Source organism: Heliconius melpomene, chromosome 8, assembly GCF_056956725.1.
Source record: "Heliconius melpomene rosina isolate 202511_hmr_F chromosome 8, ASM5695672v1, whole genome shotgun sequence".
NCBI lineage: Eukaryota > Metazoa > Arthropoda > Insecta > Lepidoptera > Nymphalidae > Heliconius > Heliconius melpomene.
In genome coordinates this window covers 3,743,189-3,767,884 of record NC_140396.1, presented here as the reverse complement: position 1 = coordinate 3,767,884, position 24,696 = coordinate 3,743,189, and the positions used below count along the sequence as shown (strand labels likewise).

Here is a 24,696-nt window from a genome sequence, read left to right as displayed (position 1 = left end):
CAAACAAAGGAAACTAAAAGTAACATGAAGGCCTAATGATCACAACATGAGGTTCTATTACCATAGATAGGCACTACTTTTGTTCTTGAGTCGACTTCAACAACGGTCATGATGGCCAGAAATTGAAAAAACCAATACCTAAATCATTGTAATCAACTGAGTAATATAGAAGTCTATATGTATGTATATATATACTACAATGAAATTTAATGAAGCGTTAAATCTATACTTGTGTCTGTACTCGGAAGATATTTAAAAAAAAATATTATTGGGAACCTTTATTAACCTAACAGAACCAAAAACAATGATTTTTAAAATTTTTGTCTATTTTCCGTTTGTCTGTGCGTTTGTTATCGCTAATCTCACAAGCGACTTGCCCGATTTAGATGCGGTTTTTACTATTGGATTCTGGCAAGCTTGCGAAAACATATAGGGTTTATTTTATTACAATCGGTTCATAAATAAAAAAGTTATGTCAATTTAAAGTACTTAAATCGACAAATTTGCTAATTGCCGTAACAGTTATTTTATACAACTGTTTCACTGAATTGACTGAATCTTTAGTTTTCAATTTCTTTATTAATATTTTTATTTCAAGCCGGCGTAGCCCCGGACGGGCGCACTAGTCTTAAATAATCGCAAAAAAAACATATTCATGTAAAGATTTTTTTCTATAATTATTAGGACCAATGACACTAATATTTCGTTTTTTTTTTATTTTTGTGAATCCAGTATTATAAATAAACATTTAGATATACGAAATAGGAAATAACAGGTAGCAATAAATATTTCATATTTTCTCGGTATCTTTACTGTGCTTCTTAGTATCCCAAAGTCGAGTTCAATCATCGATAGTTTCTGTATTTATTTATAACAATGACTCGTGGTGATTACAAATGACGTAAAATATACGTTGCAAATTCGACGAAGTGGTTCCAATCTTAAAAGTAAATCAGCGTTACGTTGTATCCCGCACACAGTAGGGTAGGCATAGGGAACCTAATGTTAAAACACTCCGTTCCCCACTTTCTGGCGAATTTTGGCGGCATTGCTTGTTGAGCGGCGGAATTTAAAGCCTCGCTTTGCCTCGACACCAGAGCGAAGCAATGAAAATATACATTTTAAATAAATATTTTATTTCCTCGAGTGACGATCGAACCCATAACCAGTCGCGTTTATAGTTATACTAGTGGGCCCGGACGCGGCTACGCCCGCGAAAATATAAGCCTAAATAATTAAAATAAGTTTAAAAATAATAATAAGTGGAGATTTATTATTAGAAAAAATATCTGAGTGGCCGAAATGAACAAACAAAAGCAGTAAAAGTAACTAAAGGAAATTCTTAATATTAGAAAAAGTACCTAAAGTTTCCCGTGCGCGCGTACTAAACATTTTTCTATATTAAATAATTATTAATTTTTGCGAACAATATTAAATAAAATCCCAAATGATTAAAATTACGATATTTTAAGTGTGTAACATCGGTATAGATAACCGAACTGAGATAAATTAATTATAAGCAGCAAATAAATACATAATAGTAATTCGAAAATATATAAAAATTTACAAAATCATCGAAGTCATCTGCCCGTTCGCGTCGGTCATACTATACCACTCAAAGGCTAGGTCATTTGGAATCAGTGATCTTAATTATTTATTAGAATGTTACACAGTAAACTATAATTTCCATCAAGATGAAATGCTAAAAGTGACTATTATATTTATTTTCACAAGGATGAATATCAAATTATAGAAATCATCTAATTTTTGTTAATGTATACAAATCTATATCGGCCAATAAGCCATGTATGCATTAAGCAAACTCACTTTGGGTGACGTTTTCTTAAAACAACAAACTTTGCAAGCCGTTGCTTAGCAACGCGTAGCGACGATTGTTATTAACATGGCGGAATAAATTGCTTGTCAAATTAATTATTTTAATATATTGGTATATATCAAAAATATTACAAATATGAGAAAAAAAAAAAGTATCCTATGTTCATCCCGGGACCCTCAAGTATCTCTATATGAGTATTTTATCACAATTAAATTAGCGGTTTGGCCCTGATTGCGTAAAGGACAGACAGACAGACAGACAGACAGACAGACAGACAGACAGACAGAGTTACTTTCGAATTTATAATATAGGTATGGATATACTTGGTGCCCCCGAACCACAACTGACTCGTTTTATATTTTACTATATAATTCCTCGCGTACATACTACGTTAATTACGAAAACCCGGACTACCGGGTTTTCATCTAGATCTCGAGTTTACTCCGGCCATGTTAAACAATCTTTGCAATCTAAATCAATTGTAACAGTAGACAAAGGCGAGACCGGAGGAAGAAACTGCAATTAAGACCTAGACATGTAAATGCAACAAATTGCTACCGTCACGGAATGCCGCTATCAAAGCTTGCGTAATATAACTTTACTAGCGGACGCGCGCAGCTTCGCTTGCTTATTTAGGGGTGAATTCTAATAAACCACGAAACATGTGTTCAATGAAATATTTTTAAGAGTCTAAATTTTATAAAAATCGGTGCCGATTTAATTTTTTTTCTATACAAACTTTCATCCCCTGTTTCACCCCTTTAAGGTAAAAATTTTTCAAAATCCTTTCTTAGTGGATGTCCAGATTACGAAAGTAAACATCTCTCCAAATTTTACGTTTCTACGCACAGCGGTTACGGCTGTGCGTGCGTCTTACCTCAGTCAGTGAGGACAAGTCCTTTTATATATATAGATAATAGTATTATTTATACTGTATATAAACTGTATGTCTATAGGTCTTCCGGAAATATATTGTGAATAATATTAGTTATTAATTATTATTAATGTCTACTTGAGGAAATTAAATGTAGTATTTAATATTTTATTTTCTTCCCTCTGGTGTCAAGGCAAAGCATGGCTTTGAGTTCCCCCATTCAACGCCCACGCTGCTTTCAGATGGGGGGAAAATGGGGAACAGAGTGGTCTTATCATAAATTGAATAAATAAACATAAATCAAAAATTGATTAAATATTATTTTTAATTTATAATATTAATCATAAAATAATGTAATTAATATATATATGATAAGAAAATTAGATATTACAATATTTATAATAATAAAAGAAAAAAGGGTACGGGCATTTTGGCTTTTGAAACCTAGCATCCGAAATGGGAAACTTCGCAGGATTTCCCAGCATTTTAAAAAGTCACACCATGTGCAAATATGTCAGTATTTACACACAAGATAAATTGACATATGTGTGTGTTGTACACACAAGATATGTGTGTGTTCGGAGCAGTTTGACCCAGTTCTGTTTTGTGGACAGAGTAAACTCATAGATAGACCGATAGCTTATCATTTGTACGATCGATGAACCACTTAACAAACGACCAACTTACTAATGCCTTGAGTGGGAAATGAAATATAATGATGAATTGCTAAAGGCATTTCAGCTTCACGTTGCATCCCGCACACAGCAGGGTAGGCAGAGGGAACCTAGTGATAAGCCACTCCGTTTTTTTTTTTTTTTCAAAAATTAAGGACTGTTTTTAATATAAACATAAACAAAACCCTTACAAGCAAGAAAGTTCTTATGTAAATTACAATGCATTGGCCCAGACCGGTTCCCAGTGGTGATTATAGTTTACGCCTCTAATCTTGATTCTTGACCCACAGTTGTCCAAAACCAGTTCCAATAAAGATCTTAGACTTGACCTGCGTGACCAAGATTTCGTTGTAACGGAAGTCGGTCGTATATTTTATGGAAATTGTGGGTGGTAACAATTAGTTCGGAGCTAATGCTACGCTATTCTATAGTGTTATTATCATCATTCCTTTCAGTTCAAATGGCTTTGTTCAATTTGTTTTGTTTTTACCATGAATATATTGCGTTAAACAAATAATAATTGAATAGAAACAATAGTGTTTTGCTTAAATATTATTAATATTATTAGTAATTGTTTAAAAACAATAATATTTGTTGGTACATAGACCCATTTAGAGGTTTATTTTCCAAGTGTCCTTTTATTCTTCCCTTCCCTTTATATTTTTTTAATTAATAAAATATAATAGAATATTGCTTTACGCTGTCTTCCTCACATATGAGGGTGGATATAGGGAACCTAACCTTTTATTGGGAACCTAATATTAAAACACTTCCTTTCTCTACTTTCCGCTTAATTTTGAAGGCGCCGTGCTTTGCTTCCATACCAGAGCGAGGAAATAAAATATAAAATATTTAATTCCTCAGTCACAACCCTCTCTTTTGAAGTCAAATGTTTGTGATCCTGCACCACAACGGCCTCAAAATGTTCCACTTATATACTTTTCTATTATTCTATCAGCATATAAAATGTCTTTTAACAATATGCCTGCATTTTTAAAATATGTAAATATATGAAGAATGATGTTTATTTCTAAGTATCTATTTGTTCTTGTTTCAGTGCTGCGGACAGTGCGGACTCACCAATACTGGAAGAGGCCGGTGAGAGTGGCTCCGAACAAAAGCCAAAACCTCTTGTAAAATATGGCGAACTCGTTATTCTCGGGTAAGCATTTTCTTGCTTACTACTATTACTTAAATACATTATTTTTTTTATTTTACGTAGAATTTACACTATCAGTTTAAAATATCTAAATTGTATAATGAAATATTTAATTGTAATATTCACGCTACAAGCTGTATCCCTCATATAGCAGTGTGGGTAGAGAAAACCTAGTGTTAAGACACTCCCTCCACTTTTCACCGAATTCTGGAGGCATTGCGTGTTGAGTGGCGGAATTCTACGCTGGGCTTTTGCCTCGGTGCCAGAGCGCGGAAATGAAAATATAAATTTAAATAAATATTTAATTTCCTCGAGTGGGGATCGAACCCACAACTGGCCTAAGCTTAATGTTATTAATATTTTTTTATTATAATATTAATATGTCTAGAAACTAATGTCAGCGGTCGACGTCAAGGTTGCAAGCGCTTGCGCAGTAGGTACCTCCTCTTAGTATTCATCCAAGTTTTGTTTGTATAAAACGTCACGCGTTATACGAATATGGTGAGAAAACGGTTAAGGAAGGACGAGATCGGAGAATTGTTTACGGTTCAGCGTACGTCCGTCCGTCGTAACCTCGTTTATTTTAATATATCTATGTACAACGATCTCTCGGTTTATTTTAGGAATTTTTTTTTATATTAAAAATCACGCTGTATCCCGCACACTGCTGGGTAGACAGAGGGAAGCTAGTGTTATGACACTCTATTCTTCATTTTCCGTCGTGTTTTAAGTGGCGGAATTCAACGCCGCTCTTTGTCTCAATGGCTCTGGCCATGAAATGAAAATGTACATTTCAATAAATATTTCATTCACCTCGAGGGGGGGATAGAACTTACAACCAGTCGTGTTTACAGTCACACTTGTGCCCCTGTGCCACAACTGGCCTCTACTAGAAAAATAATCCTTTTTTTAATTATTTTGAGAAAATACTTACTATTGTTAAAATCAGTGTCAATGTCACAATTACTTACTTATGCGTAGTTTGTTGGCAAAACGGCCAATTAAATCATACGTTATTATGTAAATAACACATTGTTTACAAATACTGAATAGTTGAAGTTATGTGTTAATTCATATTTGAAGAGATTTATCTACTTGATACAAAGATTGTTTTTAAACATCCAAGTAAATTAAGAAGTCTCATATTAAAAATAACGATTAAAATTAACTTATTAAATATAGTTTTTGCTGCTATAATAAACGTAGATATCAGATGTTATGTAAAGTTTGGGGTTGTACAGCGAAAACTAACCTACAAAAATTGCAAACCACACAAAATAAACTTATCAAGATTATTTTTAAATATAATATTTTTTTTACCTACAATTAAAATTTAAAATGAAACGAAAATAATGAATCTAACCCAAATATATAAATATAATACTTGTATTCATATTAGAAAAATACTAACAAAAGATATACATTCTCAAATAACTTTCACAATCAGAATTAATTTACATATTTTAAAGGATTTCTCTTAAAATATATTAAATTTAAAATAAAACAATGCATTAATGTTATAACTAATATATGTATTTATTACAATATTTGTGTATTATGGTATTATAGTATTGCCACATTATATTACACCTAACAAGACACTAAACAAAACTAAGAAAATAAGAAAAATGTAAATTATAAGTAAAACAATTAAAAATAAAATACTACTAAATGAAAAAAATAATAATAATAAAATAAATAAACGGAATCTAAAAATATTAGTTAAAACATTTAATGTCTCACCTACCTACATTACGTCATACATTTTACTAAAATTTTAACTATTAATTTCTCAAACTACCCACATGCATCACAAAATGTTCATACTCGTTTGTATTCTAGTGATATTATTAGGTAATTGTAAATTTCACCTTATTATTGTGTAAGCCGTAAGTAATTCGTTTTTTTTTATATTTAATGTTTTTGTAATTTTCTCTGTAAGTGATTTATTTGTAATTGTTTTGAGAAAATAAATGTCTCTAACCGTATATTTTAATCATACAGTGTGAGTGTGGCCTCAAAAAAAACCACATGTTTGTCGTAAGTAGTAATCCAACTATTAACCTAACCTCTGTCGAACGGCAGCTACTAAAAGTAAAATTCTTCGATTTATATCAACTTCACGCTGTATCCCGCATACAGCAGGGTAGGCAGAGGGCAGCTAGTGTTAAGACACTCCGTTCTCCACTTTCTGCCAAATTCAGTTGAGTGGCAGAAATCAACGCTTTGGTTTATACCTAATTATATGATTAAATAATAGTAATTATTAACTTGTAAACTAATACACATAATTAATTTGTAAACCTATAATGTACATTGTAAATATAATAAAATAAATTAATAATTTAATTTTTCTTGATATTAATTACCTACGTTATATAATAAGAAAATATAATCTTCAATAAAATATAATGTAACTACCGACTTACCAAGTTAATAATTATTAGTTACCGAGTTGTTTCCTCATAATTAAAAAGTTTTCCTTTTTGTATTAAAAACTTGTGATCAGCTTGCGGCTTCACCCGTTTCAGCTTTATAATTTATTAATTTACTAATAGGCATTACTTTCGTTATGTAATAATAATATAATTTTAAAAACAATGTCTATACTCTATACCTTGATAAGATTGAGAAGTCCTGTATGTATATTGAAACCTATAGTTTCAGCCCGTTTAACAAAACAGTTATTTACAGCAATTATAAACAACAGAAAACATTCTTTAAAATGGTATAACTTTTTTATTTATAAACCCATTAAAATAAGATAAAAACTAAATGTTAAGGAAAACTTGCTAAAATATAATAGTGAAAACTGCATTTAAATAGGTCAAGTCGTTTCTGAGATAAGAGTGAGCAAATGCACATACAAACATATTTCTTTTTTAAAAATAATTGTTTTTGTTTCTACCTATTACTTTATTAATATTTTTTTCTTATATCCACATCCATGTACAAACACTGGTCCGTTACTAATTTATTATAAGTATAGATATATGTAGATAATTAGAAAATGGCTTTTTGCATAGATACTTGTACGTCATCTATCTTTAAAGTTTTCTCTCCGTTGTTACATATATAACTTATCTACTTCACGTGGAGGGCTGTTCAAGCATTCTCTTTGTCGGAGTATGTGAGCGTTGTCGCTTTGATATCTATCTATCCATTACTTAATCTTTTGCGGATTTCCTTTAATAATAAATTGTATTCATTTTTTTTTATTATAGTGTAAGTTTTTAATTATGAACACATTTATTATTATTATTTATTATGTCTTTTTGAAGGGCTTGAAAAATTGTAATTATTTTAATTCATTCAACATTTAAAATAAACAAGATAATAATAAAAATTACCATCGAGGCCAATAATAGCGCAGTTATGGGTTCGATTCCTATTCTAATTTAATTTAATATTTAATGTTTTCATTTCTTCTTTCTCGTGTAGAGGTAAAGCCTGGTTCCGTTAGAAAAGCAAGAAAAAAGAAGCTATAAAAAAATTAACATCATGAAAATCACCTCAAAGTCTCTCTCTTTCTCTCATAATAACAATATTTTTTTTTAATCTATTGAAACACTATCAATTCTGGTGTATTATACAATTTTCCAATAAACCACAAGCCGTCCTTACTAAATAAACGAAAAGCAATACCCTCCGTGACGGAAACGGTTGTGGTAGAAGCGTGAAATTGATTTTCCTTAATGGACGATACTGACCGGCTCTGCCTATGGTTTTAGATATTAAAGTTTTTTTCTATACTCTATTAGGGAATTAATGTTAGTTGATATTGAAATATAATGACAATAATAGTTTTACTAATACTAGACAGATTATATAGTAATTAGATATAGCTATATTTATTTTATTATTATTATTATCAGCTTCACGCTGTATCCCGCAGACAGCAGGGTAGGCAGAGGGAACCTCGTGATAGTCTTATCTCTCCGACACTCCGTTCCCCACTTTCTGTCGAATTCTGGAATGGCAGAACTCAACACTGCGCTTTGCCTTGACACCAGAGCGAAGAAATGGAAATATAAACGTAAATGAATATTTCACTTCCTCGAGTGGGCATCGAACTCACAACCATCGCGTTACAGTCACACCTTGCGCCGCTGCGCCAAGACGGGCTTTAGTATAAAATAATTGGATAAATATTTCATTTTATATATTTGTTAGGATTTTTTTTCTATCTAGGATCTAGTCCTGGAATAGATAATATTAAAAACCATGCATAATTGTATAAAATAAAAAATATAAATATTGAAATATTTGAATACACATATAACTTCAATAGAAACCGAAACTGTGTCATTTGTATTAAATAAGTTCAAATTGAGCTCACGAGGAAACTACCGTTAATAAAAAATAAACATAGCAGTTAAATTATATTCATTTAAAAATTTCACACGAACTTTAATTTTTTTCTTTCGTTAACGGAATACCAAAGACAATTCTATATATGTATGCATGTTATGTCAACCATGTTACGGCAAGTTACACAATAACACAAAGGCTGTGCACTTGCTCGGCTTCCCATGCGACGCGTATAAATCGACATTGTACTATTTCTTGCTGCCGCGGTAATGTTTCACTTAATAATCAGCTTCACGCTGTATCCCGCACGCAGCGGGGTGTTAAGATACTAATTTCCTCTCATTCCGCCGAATTCTGGAGATATTGCGTGTTGAATGGCGGCACTAACCCCGGGCTTTGGCTCGATAACCGAGCGAAAAATTGAAAATAAAAATGTTAATATTTTTTTTATTTCCTCGAATGAGGATCGAACCCACGACCAGTGGATTTTACATTCACTTTTTGTGGTCCGGGCCACGACTGGCCTCGTAACTAGCTTCAACGTAAAATATAAAATAGTGTAAATACCGTTAGGGTCTCACGTCGCTACTTGTTGTGACAGTTAAATACGAACGGCGGTGCATGACATCACTCGGTGCACGTCTTTGTGTTCGCAATGGACATCCGGTACTGGCTACTGCCTCTGCCGATAGCTCTATAGCACAAATATTAAAATATTAAATATATTTTGGAAGTTGTAAAAGTTATGAGAGTAGAATTAAATAACTTTGGAAAAAATGTCATTTCCATCAATATAAGAAAATTTAACGCGACCTTAAAATGTTTTATTTTTCAGCTCTACAGAGTTTGTACCCTACGCTTGTACCCCTGTGCCACGACTGGCCGCAAAATGTTTATGTAAAAAGTATAATATAATAACACTATTCAATAGACCATATATTATTTAAAAACTAATTAGACAAAGTGAATAACAGTGTTCCGTCAACCCTCGCAACTGTCTAATGCATTACTCAGTTACGATTATTTAAGTACTTAATTAAATTATATACGATTTCGGTGGCCAAAGCCTCCGCTTCACACGCACCGTGGCGTTCATACTGATAGGATCTAATTGAGCAAACCCTATTCTATAGAGACTAATTGATTATCTCCAACAATAAATTAATTGCAATTAAAAGATTTAAGTTTTGGGATTGGATGTGATATTTTTTTTATCTATGTACAGGTGTGTATGTAAATAACTTTAAGAGGTCAGAGGTCTCTTTAAGTCAGTTTAACTCAAACCACTACGTTCCACACACACGTACAACCACTTAGTTAAAACACTACGTTCATTGCGTTTTTGAATTTGGAAGACCTGATTGTAAATTTTTTATAATATTAAGCATTTCGAGTATTACTAGTTGAACTAGGAATTTAGGATTTTAAATATGTTACAGTCTTTCTCGTATGCATATAAATATGTCATACTAGCGGCCCGCTTGCGGTTTCACCCGCGTGAACTATGTTATTATTAATTTCTGTCTCCATGACTACGTCCTAGTGACGTCTATGCAAAATTTGAGGCTCCTAGCATTTGTAGTAACGAAGTTTCATACAAACTTTCGACCCCAAAAACAACCCCTTAGAAGTCGAATATTGCAAATTCCCGTCTTAGCGAGCACCTACGTCCTATAAATAACTCCTATGCAAAATTTGAGATTCCTAGCACATGTAGTTTCTGAGATTTCGTGATGAGTGAGTGACCTTTCGATTTTATATATATAGATTATGTCATTTAATATTCTAAGAAAATACCAAACGCTACCAATACCGAATAGTAACTACAAACTCTAGTGCTCCATATTAAAGACTAACTATTTCATTTAATTCCAGTTACAACGGGTTCCTCCCGGCCGGGGAGCGTGGACGTCGTCGCAGTAAATTCGTACTATATCGACGTCCACAAGCGAACGGTGTACGCCGGTCGAAACATTACGTGGTGAAGACACCCCACAGCAGCAAGGCCATCCTCGACGCCAGCCAGCACTCGATCTCGTACACACTCAGCCGTAGCCAGGCGGTTATCGTCGAGTACACGGAGGATCCAGACACTGATATGTTTCAGGTGAGCTCTTTAAATATATATGATTTATGTTTTTTGTACGTTTGTTTGTTTGTTTGTATTTTTATTCGCTGTTGAGGTGAATAATCGGGATGGTAATAATTCGGATATGTTTTACGTTGTCCGCGCGTGTGTGGGTATATTATTGTTATTCCTATTTTAGCAGCAGCAGCATATGCAGAGGGAACCTGGAAACTTAGTGTTATGACACTTCCGTTCTCCACTTTCCATCGAATTTTGAAAATATTCAATACTTAATTTCTCGCCAGTGTGTGACGGTAAACACGGGTTTACCGTCACACACTGGCGCCTCATATTTTTCCTTATTCTGACATATATTACATATTTGGCTATTGTATACTTCTGATCAAAATAATATATTAATTAAATATAAGCAATAATATATACTATTCACCTATACATTATAGATATGCTAAACAAAACTTCATATATAGGTGAAAGATAAAATTGTTGATAAAGCAGTGTCGACACATTGTCAAGTTTTTTCTTGTGAAACATAATTTAAGCAAGCTGTCGTGATAAGGGGTGATATTAAACATACGTATTTCGAAACAGCGTTTCTTGAAAGCGTACGTTCCTGCGTTTCTACCTTATCAACAAACATACATACATACGTCTCGTGTTTGTCTCCGGCACTCTCGAACAATGCGCCGTGAAATCACAAACAATGCTTCTCCCACCAAGGTATGGAGGGATGCCGCACATTGCTATTCAGACTTACGTACTTGTCATTCAATAGTAGCTAAGCCTACCCTATTATTTGCGGTTTTTTTTTCTATTTCTTCAGCTTCATGTTGTATATCCGGATAGCAGGGTAGGCAGGGGGAGCCTGGTGTTAGGCCTGGTTCTAGAGGCATTGCGTATTGATGGATGGCTGGTGGATGTCAACGCAGCGCTTTTCCTGGAGGAAAGGAGGTGTGGACACTAGAGGGAAGAAATTATAATATTAAATATTTCCTTTCCTCGAGTGGTAGTCGAAACCACAACCTGTCGCTTTTACTGTCACACTTTTACCTCTGCGTCACGACTGGAATCTACGTACATACATTTATGTTATATAAATATAGTTTTTTTCGTCGCATTTTCCCCGCTACACGCATTGTAGGCAGAGAGACACAAAATACCCCAAATAGGAATCGAATTTACAACAATTACATGTATATTAACAAGAGCGCCACGATGGCGCCATAAGTCTTGTAATGACAAGATCTCGTCTGGTGATCTTTATCTCGGTTTCGTAATTTTTTTTTGTTTACATTTAGCGTGTGGTGTTTATTTGTCGTACGAGTATTCCGGCGTTCGTATCTAATCGGCGCACATGGGTTAGTGCCCCCCGGAGCGAGAACAATGCGTTGGTCCCTTGAGCCGACGACCCTATCGGAACATCTCAATGAGTAAACAGCTTGGGTCTGTATATATGCTATATATGTTCAGGCCAGTCGTGGCGCATCGCTGGGGCACAAAGTGTGACTGTAAAGGCGAATGGTTGTGGGTTTGAACTGGGGGTTCGAGGATATGCAATTTTTATTTAAATTTATATTTCTATTTCTTCGCTCTGGTGTAGAGACAAAAGCGTGGCGTGAGTTCGGCCACTCAGCACGTAATGCCTCCAGAATTCGGTATTTTGTATTATCCTGCTGTGTGCGAGATATAGCGTAAAGCTGATTTATTTTATTTTATATAGGTACATTTTTACAGCGTCTAAATATTAAATTATATCTTCGGTAGGTTTATTTTTCCTGTATTTTCAAATTGGACAAGTTTCTTGAATTTTGTTGGGAGGTACAACTAATATTCCGAATTGCTAAGTTCCTATGGGACGGTGAGGTTCGTTGGCGCTGCGGTCGTCGCACCGCTCCACATCCTGTTCATTCGACGCCGTTTCATTGTTGTCGTAAACACGTCCACTAACCGCAATGGAACTTGAACACGTCTTTTTTTCTCTGTATTTTTCTATATTATTATGTGCTTGAGGCCGTCCTGGCGCATGAGCACAAGGGTGTGACTGTAACGCGATCCCTTACCTGATTTTTATTTCTTCGGTTCAACACCAAGGCAAAAGCCCGGTGTTGAGTTCTGCCACTCAACACGCAATGTCTTGAAAAAATTGGCGGAAAATGGTGAACGGAGTGTCTTAACACTAGGTTCCCTCAGCCTACTCTGATATGTGCGAGATATAGTGTGAAGCTGATGTAATTATGTTTTCTTCTATATATTTATTTACATATACAGGTACAGTGAGTGCATGCCTATAAGATGATTGTTTTAGTTTGATGTTATAATCATAATAGACGCGTGCTTTGTTTGTGGAGAAACCACAATCTTCTTATCGTCATTAAATAAACTATCTGTCATTGTACTATGATAAAATGTGACCGATAAAAAAATACAAAATATAAAATAAACTTGCTTGTTTTTCAAATATTAGTGATACTTTCTTTTTCTTGCGGATATTATTTCTTAACTTAACTTCACGCTTTATCCCTAGCGGGATAGTCAGAGAGAACGGATCGCCAAACGCTACGGTCTCCACATACCTCTTTCACCTCGTACACTGTCATCGACCTCTTCATATATGCCCTCCGGGGGGCATACTATGTCGTTTTGTTTTATAGGTAAATATGCAAATGGCCCGTATTGAGATCACGATTCATGCTGTTATGACGTTTGTCTAGTAGCATGAATGATTCGGCCCCCGCCTCCGTGTTTGTTAAATGGTACCATATTTTAATCGCAACCTAGTGACCCCGAGCACTTACTAGTGATTCGTATAAAAAACTTATAACAGCTATGTCGTATTTAGTTTTTTTTTTATCTCATTTTTTTTCTTTTCTATATGCGCAGTAAGTCTTATTATTTGGATAAATATCATTATAATATAATAAGGTCCTCGCTGCGCAACGGAACTCAACGGAACGGAACTAAACTTGAAAATGCAACGATTATGGGTTCGATTTTAACTCGGGGGAATGAATTATTTAATTAGTATAGGGTTTTGGTAAATCTAGAACGCGGCGTTGAACTCTGCCACTCAAGACGTTATGTCTCGAACGTTGAAGATCTAATATGTAAGCATTGTAAACTAAATAGCAACTAGCTTTAATATATCAGTTATTAAATTATTGTCAATATCGTTGCAAACGAGCTGATGCATAACGGCGAACGGAGGTAAGTCGTGACGTCACTCCGTTCCGCGTGTCAGCCGGGGTGGGAGCGTGACGTCAAAGGGAGAGAGACGAGACGGCCCGGCCAAGGACGTCGCCGTGCCGACCGTCGCGCAACAACTCTACAATCGATACACAGACTCTGCTATAGTTGACAATTGCGAAAAGTTGGACTATATATTTTTTTATATATATCAAATATGATTTTACCGATTATATTTGGCGGAAAGTGGAGAACGGAGTGCGGGACACAGCGTGAAGCTGATTTAGCTATTATGCTATACTATTTGATTTTATTCTAAACTAGCTGATATTAGAAATATACACTATTTTATTAACAGTCATAGCTACCGCCTTACATATTTTTTTAGACAGATATAAAATTCTTTCAGTTATTTCTAAAAACGTGCATACAAAACCCAGTGAAAGGCATTAAAAATGCTAACGACCAATAAAAAACGTAAAAACGCCAATCATATTTTCGACATAATATTTTTATGACAGGCGAACTAGTTATTATCGATAAAGTTATACAATAGATGGTGAATGATATGAATTAATACGTGTTATATGAATGCAATGGCGCAGCGGCACAAGGGTGTGACTGTAACGCGACGGTAGTGGGTTCGATCCCCACTCGAGGAAGTGAAATATTTATTTACGTTTATATTTCCATTTCTTCGCTCTGGTGTCGAGGCAAAGTTGTGTTCAACGTTGAGTCCTGCCACTTAACACGCAATGCCTCCAGAATTCGGCAGAAAGTGGGGAACGGAGTGTCTTAACACTGTGTTCCCTCTGCCTACCCAGCTGTGTGCGGGATACAGCGTGAAGCAGATTTTTTTCTTCTTTTATCTTCGTATATTCCGGTTATTAAACAATCTAGTATGAGTTTTAATTTTTTGGCTGGGATTAAAATCCGAAATGTAATACTAAGACGTCAATGTAATATTATTCTACATTATAATTCTTTAAAATCCAATCGATTTAATAAAGAACTCGTTACCTATAATAATTATATTTGTACACCTTTAAAAAAATCGACAAATTTTATTTAGAAAGTAATTTATAAGAATAACGGAAAATCCTCATCGATTCATTTTAAAAAATATATAAGTGTTATAGCCACACACGAGTTTTCAATTTTGATAACATAAGAGATGTCAACGTGCTTGAAGATCTCGTTTTAATAATGCTTAGAGTGCGCCACTGGCAGTCGTCCAGCTAGCCTTTGCTGGTTGGTACCTACTGGTGAAAGTGGTTGCCGATTTTTCCTAAACTAAAATGTGAAAGTCGATATTGTGTCAATGTCGCGAAAATAAGTTACGGTTACGGTGTGGTCAGGTTTAGCTGTTCTGCGTTTAGTACCAACGGTATCGAGGTCGACGCTCGGTTTATTGAGACTGCTTGCTGTCAATCATAAGAAGTTTATACGTATGTATTATAATATAATGTCATTATTTTATGAGACAACACACAATGTCTCGAAAAATTCAGGGGAATGTCGGGAACGAAGAGTCGTGACACTAGGTACTCTCTGCCTTCCCTGCTGTATGCGGAATACTGCTTGAAGTTGTTTTTTTATATACATTTGGCAATGTTGAGGGAAATATGAATCTTGAAGTATTTTTATTGTGAATCGATTAGAACATATTTCTTGAGAAAATATCGTTATATTTTTATATTAATTATTATAGAAAAATATTTTTTTATCATTATATATTTCTTTTATGACTCGAATCTTTTGTAGTTAGTATAATATATTAATGAATGTGCGTGTATAAAGTGCTACTCAGAATATTGCTGCTTGAACGAACAAAGGATCTTTCTACTGTTTATTATAGATGCTCTTAATTAATGTTTCCTTTATTAAAGTTTTATCATGCTGTATATGCTGCCCTAATTAGTTGAAGAGTGGTGAGCTTATTGCATCTAATCACAATGAAAAGGAGAAAATAGAAATTGAACATTATATTTTCAAAGCCGATACACCAAGAATTATATTACTTATATTGAGTGATATGAATAAATGATATATCATTTTGATTAGATCGTTAGAGTATTTTATGCATAGCTTCTTTAAAAAACAAACGAATGTATTTTTTTTATTGTACATATCAAATGTCTGTGTTATTAAAATTAATTGAATATTACCTAATGTCTTAAGAATTCAGCGGAAAATGGTGAATGGAAATGTCTTAGAAAAAACGGAGTGTCTTAACTCCAGGTTTTACCTATCCTCCTATGTGCGGGATACAGCGTGAAGCTGTAATATATAAAAATATTATAATCTGAAACTGTTTCTGTAAACTCGAGAAATGTTATTCAATTATTTCATTAAACGACCAATATGTACAATGTACATTATGATTGCGATTAAAAGCGTGAAGCAAGAAACCAACGCATAGCACGCTTTGTTTTAAGATAAGGCAAAAAGTGGAGCAAACATTGCCTATGTTTATATTAGGTACTATTCTTCTAATTTTTAAAATTTTTATTTTGTTATATAAATATCTAATTAAATTAAACGAAAATAGTCGTATCGTGCTTAACATATATAAAATTTATCTTCTTAATTTTATGATAAACTAGCGACCCGCCCGCGGCTTCGCCTGCGTGAACTACGTTATCATTAATTTCTGTTTCAATGAATTTCTGTACCCACGTCCTATAAGTGACGTCCATGTAAAATTTGAGACTTTTAGCAACCAAGTTTCATACAAACTTTCAACCCCAAAACCAACCCCTTAGAAGTCGAATATTACAAATTCCCGTCTTAGCGAGCACCTACGTCCTATAAATAACTCCTATGTAAAATTTGAGATTCCTAGCACATATAGTTTTTGAGATTTCGTGATGAGTGAGTGACCTTTCGATTTTATATATATATAGATAAATATGAATTCTGCTTAAAATACCCTTCTATACCTCTTTTATACCCCTGCGTACTTAACACGCAATTTCTCCAGAATACTACGAAAAGTGGGGAGCGAAGAACACTAAGGACACTAAGACACTTCGTCTTAACACTAAGTTCCCTTCGCCTACCCTGCTACATGCGGGATACAGCGTGAAACTGAAAAAAAAAAACAACCGTAGCGAATATTTTTCTCACATCACGATATTTAATGATTTGAGTTCAGACACACGTAGGTATCAGGATTGCGTGCAGTAATTTCTGTACGAGATAAAGGGGAGGGGCAGTGGCGAGACGGTTCATCGGACCCAGGGGTTGGAAAAGGGGTTGTGTTTTATATTTATAGCACTGTTATTTCGTGTCTAGACAAATTGTCATATTAATTGTATATTTTCTTAATTATAGTGGTATGTGAAAATAGTAAGAAATTAATTTTCGACTAGCATTTCTTTTCCCATTACAAATTTTAAAATGTCATTAAAAAATAATTAATTAATAAATAATAAACGACATTATTATATACAATACCATTCACTATTATTTCAAGAATCTGTGTGTTAAGAAATTTTGATCTGTAAAATTAGTTTTTATTTTTATTTAATAACAATTAGAAATCGAACCAGCACTGACAGTCAAAGGTACATAATTACATATACATTAGACATACTATGTTCCTAAGTGCCATAGTTTGCCATTTATTTTTAGCACAAAAGCTATATTACATCTCGGCCGTTACCCGATGCATTTGTCCCCATTGTGAGTTAACTCAATTTAGTAGTGAATGCTTCTCTTTGTCGTCAATGAATTATGATTAGTATGAATTAACTTTATATTAGAAATATATAATACAAAAGAATATTATAAGTTGTTGTAAATAGTTATTTTAATTATACTGAATTTATAAACAATTAAATTTGATGCCTCTCGGTTAAACAAAATGGGTCATCCTCACTCTTCACCTGTCACCATTGAAGATTTAAAAATATTCTGAATATACCTGTTCCAATGTTTTATTAAAACAAATTATTTATTTATAAATTTATGATTTTCTATTACTGAAATTAATGGACACCAAGACCATTTCAATTAAGTTCAAAATAGGGAAAGTTTTGTACGACGACATCTCCTATCTGCCGCCATCTTGGCCTTTTGTTGTACGGACAATGGCCACGAGAATTGGGATGGTCCTCCAAGGCAATGCACGGATACATGTGCATTTTGTGATAAACAATCGGCCATTCATCGCGGAATCTCTATTGATGTTAACTGCTTGTTTTTTTTTTGTTTTTTCATTTTAATATCCCAATCATGACTTTCAGAAAATTCATGTTTCTAATAATAACACTAATAACTGGGGGGATTTCCGAAAGCAACTATTTAAATATGAAATTCTGTTCAAACATAAAATTTGAGGCTACGCGCAATGTGTCACGTATGTCTTTTAATAGTATGTACAACTAGGTGGTGGTAGTTCAGGCCGTCTTGGTTCAGTGGCACAAAGGTGTGATTGTAACGTGACGGTTGTCGGTTCGATCTCCACTCGGAAGGAGGAAGTGTATTATTTAGTTACGTTTATATTTCTATTTTTCGCTCTGGTGTCTAGGCGAAGCGCGGCGTTGAGTTCTGCCACTCAACACGCAATGCCTCCAGAATTCGGCAGAAAGTGGGGAAAGGAGTGTCTTAACACCAGGTTTCCTCTGCCTACCTTGCTGTACGCTTGCGGGATACAGCGTGAAGCTGATTTAATTTGATTTTAATTTTTGACTAAGTGGTAGAATTATTTGGTTTCTTAAGTTGCCCATTTCTAAAATCGTTATTCAGTAATTTGTTTTTTTACTTGGTTATTATTACTTATTTGTTAGTCAGTTATTTTGGATCCGAACTAGGTATATAACTATACCCATCACGTATATATCGCGTACCCTCAGTCACGTGCCGAATAAATTATTCGTGAACCACCACCTTCCTATCCCCGCCCGAGCCATTTCATCCCATCTCATTTTATCCCTGACTCATTAGGGGTTAAAGCTCGTAATACGTCGCAGAACGGAATCAACAATACAAAACAGGTTGTTTTTTATTAGATTTTTTATAATTGTTTGTCTTTTTGGTTTTCTTTTGTTTTGCTTATTGAGAAATATCGATAATGGTTAAGACCAGTCGTGACGCAAGGGCCCAAACGTGTTACTGTAAATGCGACAGGTTGTAGGTTCGATTCCCATTCGGGGAAATTAAATAAGAAACTGTGGCGTCGGAGTTAGAAAGGAGTGTCTTAACATTAGATTCTCAGTTTCTTCCGCCTAGAGTAGGTAGCTATGTTAGGGATATACCGTGAAACTAAAAAAAAAATATTACAAATGTTGTAAACATGAAATTAACACTTTAGGTTTAGTCCTGTCTTAATAAACCATATTTACGGAGATTAAAAGAAAACAACATTTTGCCAAATAAATTGGGTGTTATAATATTATATTTATCTTATTTATCTTATCTCAGCCTGCGTACTCATTTCTGAACTGGTGCTATCTGCTCCAGTCGTGGTTTGCGAAACAATCAGCTATGGATGTGGGTACAAAGGATGTTCAATTTTGCAATTGTGTGGGATGAACGACAAGGCACCTAACGCCACACGTGGTAGGTTTACTAACTGGCAACTAAAATTAAATCTTAATTAGCTGTATAACGTTTCCTTTTACTAAATTATGGTATAGTATAATTAATTTTACATGTGCCTTTATACGATAACTTTAAATGTTAATTATTGTTTTACCACTTGTGTGGCCCTCATGGATGAGGATTTATTATTTAAACGTTATTATTAACTATGTTTATATATTTATGCGTATACGTTAGACTATTTGATTTGAGACCAGTCGTGGCGTTGAGTTCTGCCACTCAACACACAATAGAAAGTGGGGAGCGGAGTGTCTTAACACTAGGTTCCCTCTTCCTACCCTGCTGTATGCGGTATATAGCGTGAAGCTGATTTGATTTTATTTTTTGATTAAGTTCTATCTATATGAAAAATATCCCGTGAATAGACTCGATTTTGGGCTTTTAAAAAAGGCATTGTGATCGGGTTTCACGATATTTCCGTTGGCCTCTTCAATTTCCTAGAGGATTTTTTTTATTGGAAATAGAATTGCGTTGGGTCCGGAAGCGTATCGTCACTATCTTGTCAGTTGACGCGCTTGAGAACGCAATCTTTTTTTTTGTATTATTATTTGGCTATGTAGGCTTTTGAAACCTTTATTACATCGTATTTGACCTAAATATTTTCTTATATGTTATGTCAATCATAGGTTATATTTAGTTTACCGAGAAAAACCATGTTTTTTTTTTAAGTTATAAATTATAATTTCTATAGTATCTAAATAGTTATTTTTCTCTTCGACGCGTAATTTGGAGTATCTCCGATTTAAAATATCACGTCGCCTACTCGACGCCCACAGATACTGATTGGACAATTCACCGGGCCTCTGATGCCAAGATTCAAATCTATGCATGTTCAAATTGTACAGTCTAATGAGTTTATTGACGTCGAATTTTTCTCGATGTTTTTTTTTATATGTAATTGTATGATTTTTGTCAAAATTACAAAGGATTAACCACCATTCCATACGTAAGCTGTTATATCAAATTTATTTAAAGTAATAAGTATGACATTCAAAGTATATACTGTATTTAAGTCAAATATATTCGGTTCATAAGATCTCCAGATTTAACTGTCTCTCTCTTAAACATGCATTTTTCTGTTGTGTAGTATTATTTCTTTTTTTACCGTACAACCTTTTTCGTGAGTTCTCCATTCAACGTGACACTGGCGAAGTGATTTTGTGCTCAACTGGCACGCTCGGAACGCCATAATAGAAAGAACAGAACAGAACAGAAGATCTCCAGAGAAAAGAATTCAATTAAGTTGTTTTAATTAAGAAACAGCTAAGGAGTATGTTGTTTTATAAATTCGTTATCTTTCCGTTTTCCCGTTTCCAATAAACACGAGATAAATCGGTAATCCCGATGAAGTCACACGAGCATCGACATACAAAGTTATTTATAGGAATTCCCATTTTCCTTAAAAAAGTTATTAAATATTTTTTTATGTGTCGATAGCACAGTTATTGGTTTTTTTTTAGTTAAATTATAATTCCAAATCAATATGGATCGGTCCATCGAAGTTTTTGTTCGGATAAAAAGTGTATTTAAATATTCTCTCTGCCATTAAACTAAATAAACTCTCAATTTAAAATGCTTAGATAATTGTAGTAAACATTTCACTTTTGTTTTTATTCTAAAAAAAATTGAATTAATAAATAATGTTAGGAAGATGATGTGGTTAATATTGAGTTTATTTATGTCATATTTTGGACGTTGCAATATTCACTGAGTATAACAGATTTTTAAATTGATATTGTTTTTGTTTATTTTTAGTTAGTAAGTTTTTTTAATAATCTTCATACCTTTTTTACCAAAAGTTTGTGGCTGTAGTAATGAGATCACCTAATATATAAATAATACTCTTAGTAAAAATCAAAACCATATAATATTTCTTATTACATCCTACTAATATTGTAAATGTGGAAACTTTGTGAAAATGCTCTCCTCTCACACAAAAATAACTAAACGCATTTAGATGAAACTTTGCACTCATAAAGCTTATAAAAAAATATATAAAATCCATGTGAACGTTTTGTATAATTATAGAATTATATTATAGAATACAACAGCAATTTAAGCAAGCGAAGCCGCGTGTCATTTGCTAGTTTATTTAACACGTCGTTATTTGTAGTAATAGTTTTCTGGCTTTAAATCAAGTGACGTGACAAGATACGAAGTGAATCTTCCGTAATGTTTGTCTTAAACGGGCGTATAGGGCATAGGGCGCTGTGACGCGAGCGTCGCGCCGCCGTTACCCAACAACGGCAATGCGGCCTGGGTCACGCTAATCTGCATTCTTATAATAGAAAATATTTATCACCTATACGTACATCGCTTATTTGTATCGATGTTGACACTTTGAGGCGATAATATTAATTCCCTATACATACACACGTATTTATATCGATGTTGATACTTTGAAGCCAGCCGTGTCGAGGTTGTGGGTTCGATTCGACACTCGGGGAAATGAAATATTTAATATTTTCGTTTCTTCGCTCTGGTGACGCGGCGTTAAGCACCGCCACTTATCACGTAATGCCTTCGAATTCGTCGGAAAATTAGGAATGTAGTGTATTAACACTGGATTCGCTCTTGCTTGCCTTGCTCTGTGAAGGATACAGCGGATGCTAAAAAAAGTCGTAATAATTTAACAGTGGCATTCATTATACCGATGTACAGTCAATACGTATAATAAATAGTAACAGTACTTTATATATTAATACTAGCGGCCCGCCCGCGGCTTCGCCTGCGTGAACGACGTTATTAATTTCTGTCTCCAGGAGTATCTACGTCCAATAAGTGACGTCCATGCAAAATTTGATACTCCTAGAATTTGTAGTAACGAAGTTTCATACAAACTTCCAACCCCAAAAACAACCTCTTAGAAGTCGAATATTGCAAATTCCCGTCTTAGCGAGCACCTACGTCCTATAAGTAGCTCCTATGCAAAATTTGAGATTCCTAGTACATGTAATTTCTGAGATTTCGTGATGAGTGAGTGGGTGACTTTTCGATTTTATATATATACTAGCGGCCCGCTCGCGGTTACACCCGCGTGAACTATGTTATTATTAATTTCTGTCTCCATGACTACGTCCTAGTGACGTCTATGCAAAATTTGAGACTCGTAGCATTTGTAGTAACGAAGTTTCATACAAACTTTCGACCCCAAAAACAACCCCTTAGAAGTCGAATATTGCAAATTTCCGTCTTAGCGAGCACCTACGTCCTATAAGTAACTCCTACGCAAAATTTGAGATTCCTAGCTCTGGTAGTTTCTGAGATTTCGTGATGAGTGTGTGAGTGACCTTTCGATTTTATATATATAGATAGATAAGCTTAATCTTATAACAATTGTTTGAAGAATTATTTTCTAGTTCGGTTTAATTGTGCCACTTTGTCCAAACAAATAATGTATGGTTTAAAAAACGCCAAAACAGATATTAACCCTTTGCACTCCGTTGTCGTCGTATTTGCTACATTAAAAAGCTAACAGTAAATCCTGCAAAGCTGCTGCAGTGCAAAGGATTAATATATTTTTAATTATGCGTTCAAATATAAAATTTCATACTGAAAAATATCATCTATTAATAGATATTTCTCTACTTAATAAAATAAAGTTCACTAATTAAACGAAATTCACGAAATTAGATTCTATGTTGGGTATGTTATAGTATGAGTATTAAGTACAGACATCTAATACCTACCTCGCATATAATTATAAAACAATGACTAAAAATAAACTTGAATTTTTAAGGAACAATAAAATTGTGGCCTTTAAGTTAGCTGACGCGTTACGGCCGTGCCTCGAAGGTGCATCCGAGGTTGCCACTTCAAATCTAACAATGGAGTGGTGTTAAAGAGATAGTGTTTAAACTACAAGGAATTGGTCATTACGTAAAACAAATATTAGATAAAAGATTTTAAGTAAAATAGTAATTATAAAATAAAATAAATTAAACTTTAATTATGAACTAAATTAATTTTTTATTATAAAATAAACTATTATTTATTTATTTTTATTACATAAAAATTAACGGTATTTCGAAAATTTATAAAACTGTCAACGTCATCTGCCCGTTCGCGTCGGTCATACTATGCCGCCCGAAGGCTAGGTTATTTCGTATTTTCACTCTCCCTTGTGTGTTTTCCATTCAACGTGACATTGGCGAAGTGATTAGTGCTGAACTGGCACGCTCGGATCGCCATAATGAAAGAACAAAAACAACAACAACAATTATTTCGTATCAGTGACATCTCCTTAATTATTTATTAGAATTTTATACAGTAAACTATAATTTCAATCTAGATAAAATGCTAAAAGTGACTATTATATTTATTTTTATAAGGATGAATATCAAAATACAAGTTCCTTTTGGGTTACGCTTTCTTAAAACAACAAACACATTTTGCAAACCGTTGCTTAGCAACGACGCTGGTTATTAACATGGCAGAATAAATTGCATGTCAAATTAGAAAGTACTTTAAAATATATTAATATATATGTGTAATGTAATGTTCTATAGCCTATCACTTCTGAGGAATGCAGCTTTCATACAAAACAAAGTAAATCGGATCAGTAGATCCAGAGATCTTAGCCTCTTCCGCTTTATTATATTAGTATAGATTAAAATTCATAGTTAACAACGCCTATTATATTTTTAACTAGCAACATTTTATTTGTAATTTATGAGGCGTTTTAATAGTCTGTCACTTATGACGTTTTGTTTGTTAATACTGTCGTTGCATCTGTGAAAAACGATATTCAGTTTTACACCCTTGCTGGTGAATTTATTTTCCATCCTTCCTAATCCTGTTTAATCATGGTCCATATAAAGTCGGATGTTGAGGACGCCATCTGGGATTAACGAAAATCAATTAAATTAAAGGATTGATTGATTGATTTCTCGATATATGGCGTTTCGAGCGTGCCAGTTGAGCACAATTCATTTCGCCAATGTCACGTTGTATGGAAAACAC

The 24,696-nt window shown here is 34.0% G+C and overlaps 1 protein-coding gene across 1 annotated transcript in view; it reads left to right on the top strand.

The window, feature by feature from the left end:
* Pli (E3 ubiquitin-protein ligase pellino) overlaps window positions 1-24,696 on the top strand; it is a 47,449-nt gene that overhangs the window by 8,256 nt on the left and 14,497 nt on the right. The window contains exons 2-3 of the mRNA XM_085189738.1: window positions 4,443-4,547; window positions 10,731-10,962. Coding sequence (XP_085045864.1) covers window positions 4,443-4,547; window positions 10,731-10,962 — 337 coding nt within the window. The remainder of the gene's footprint in view (window positions 1-4,442; window positions 4,548-10,730; window positions 10,963-24,696) is intronic.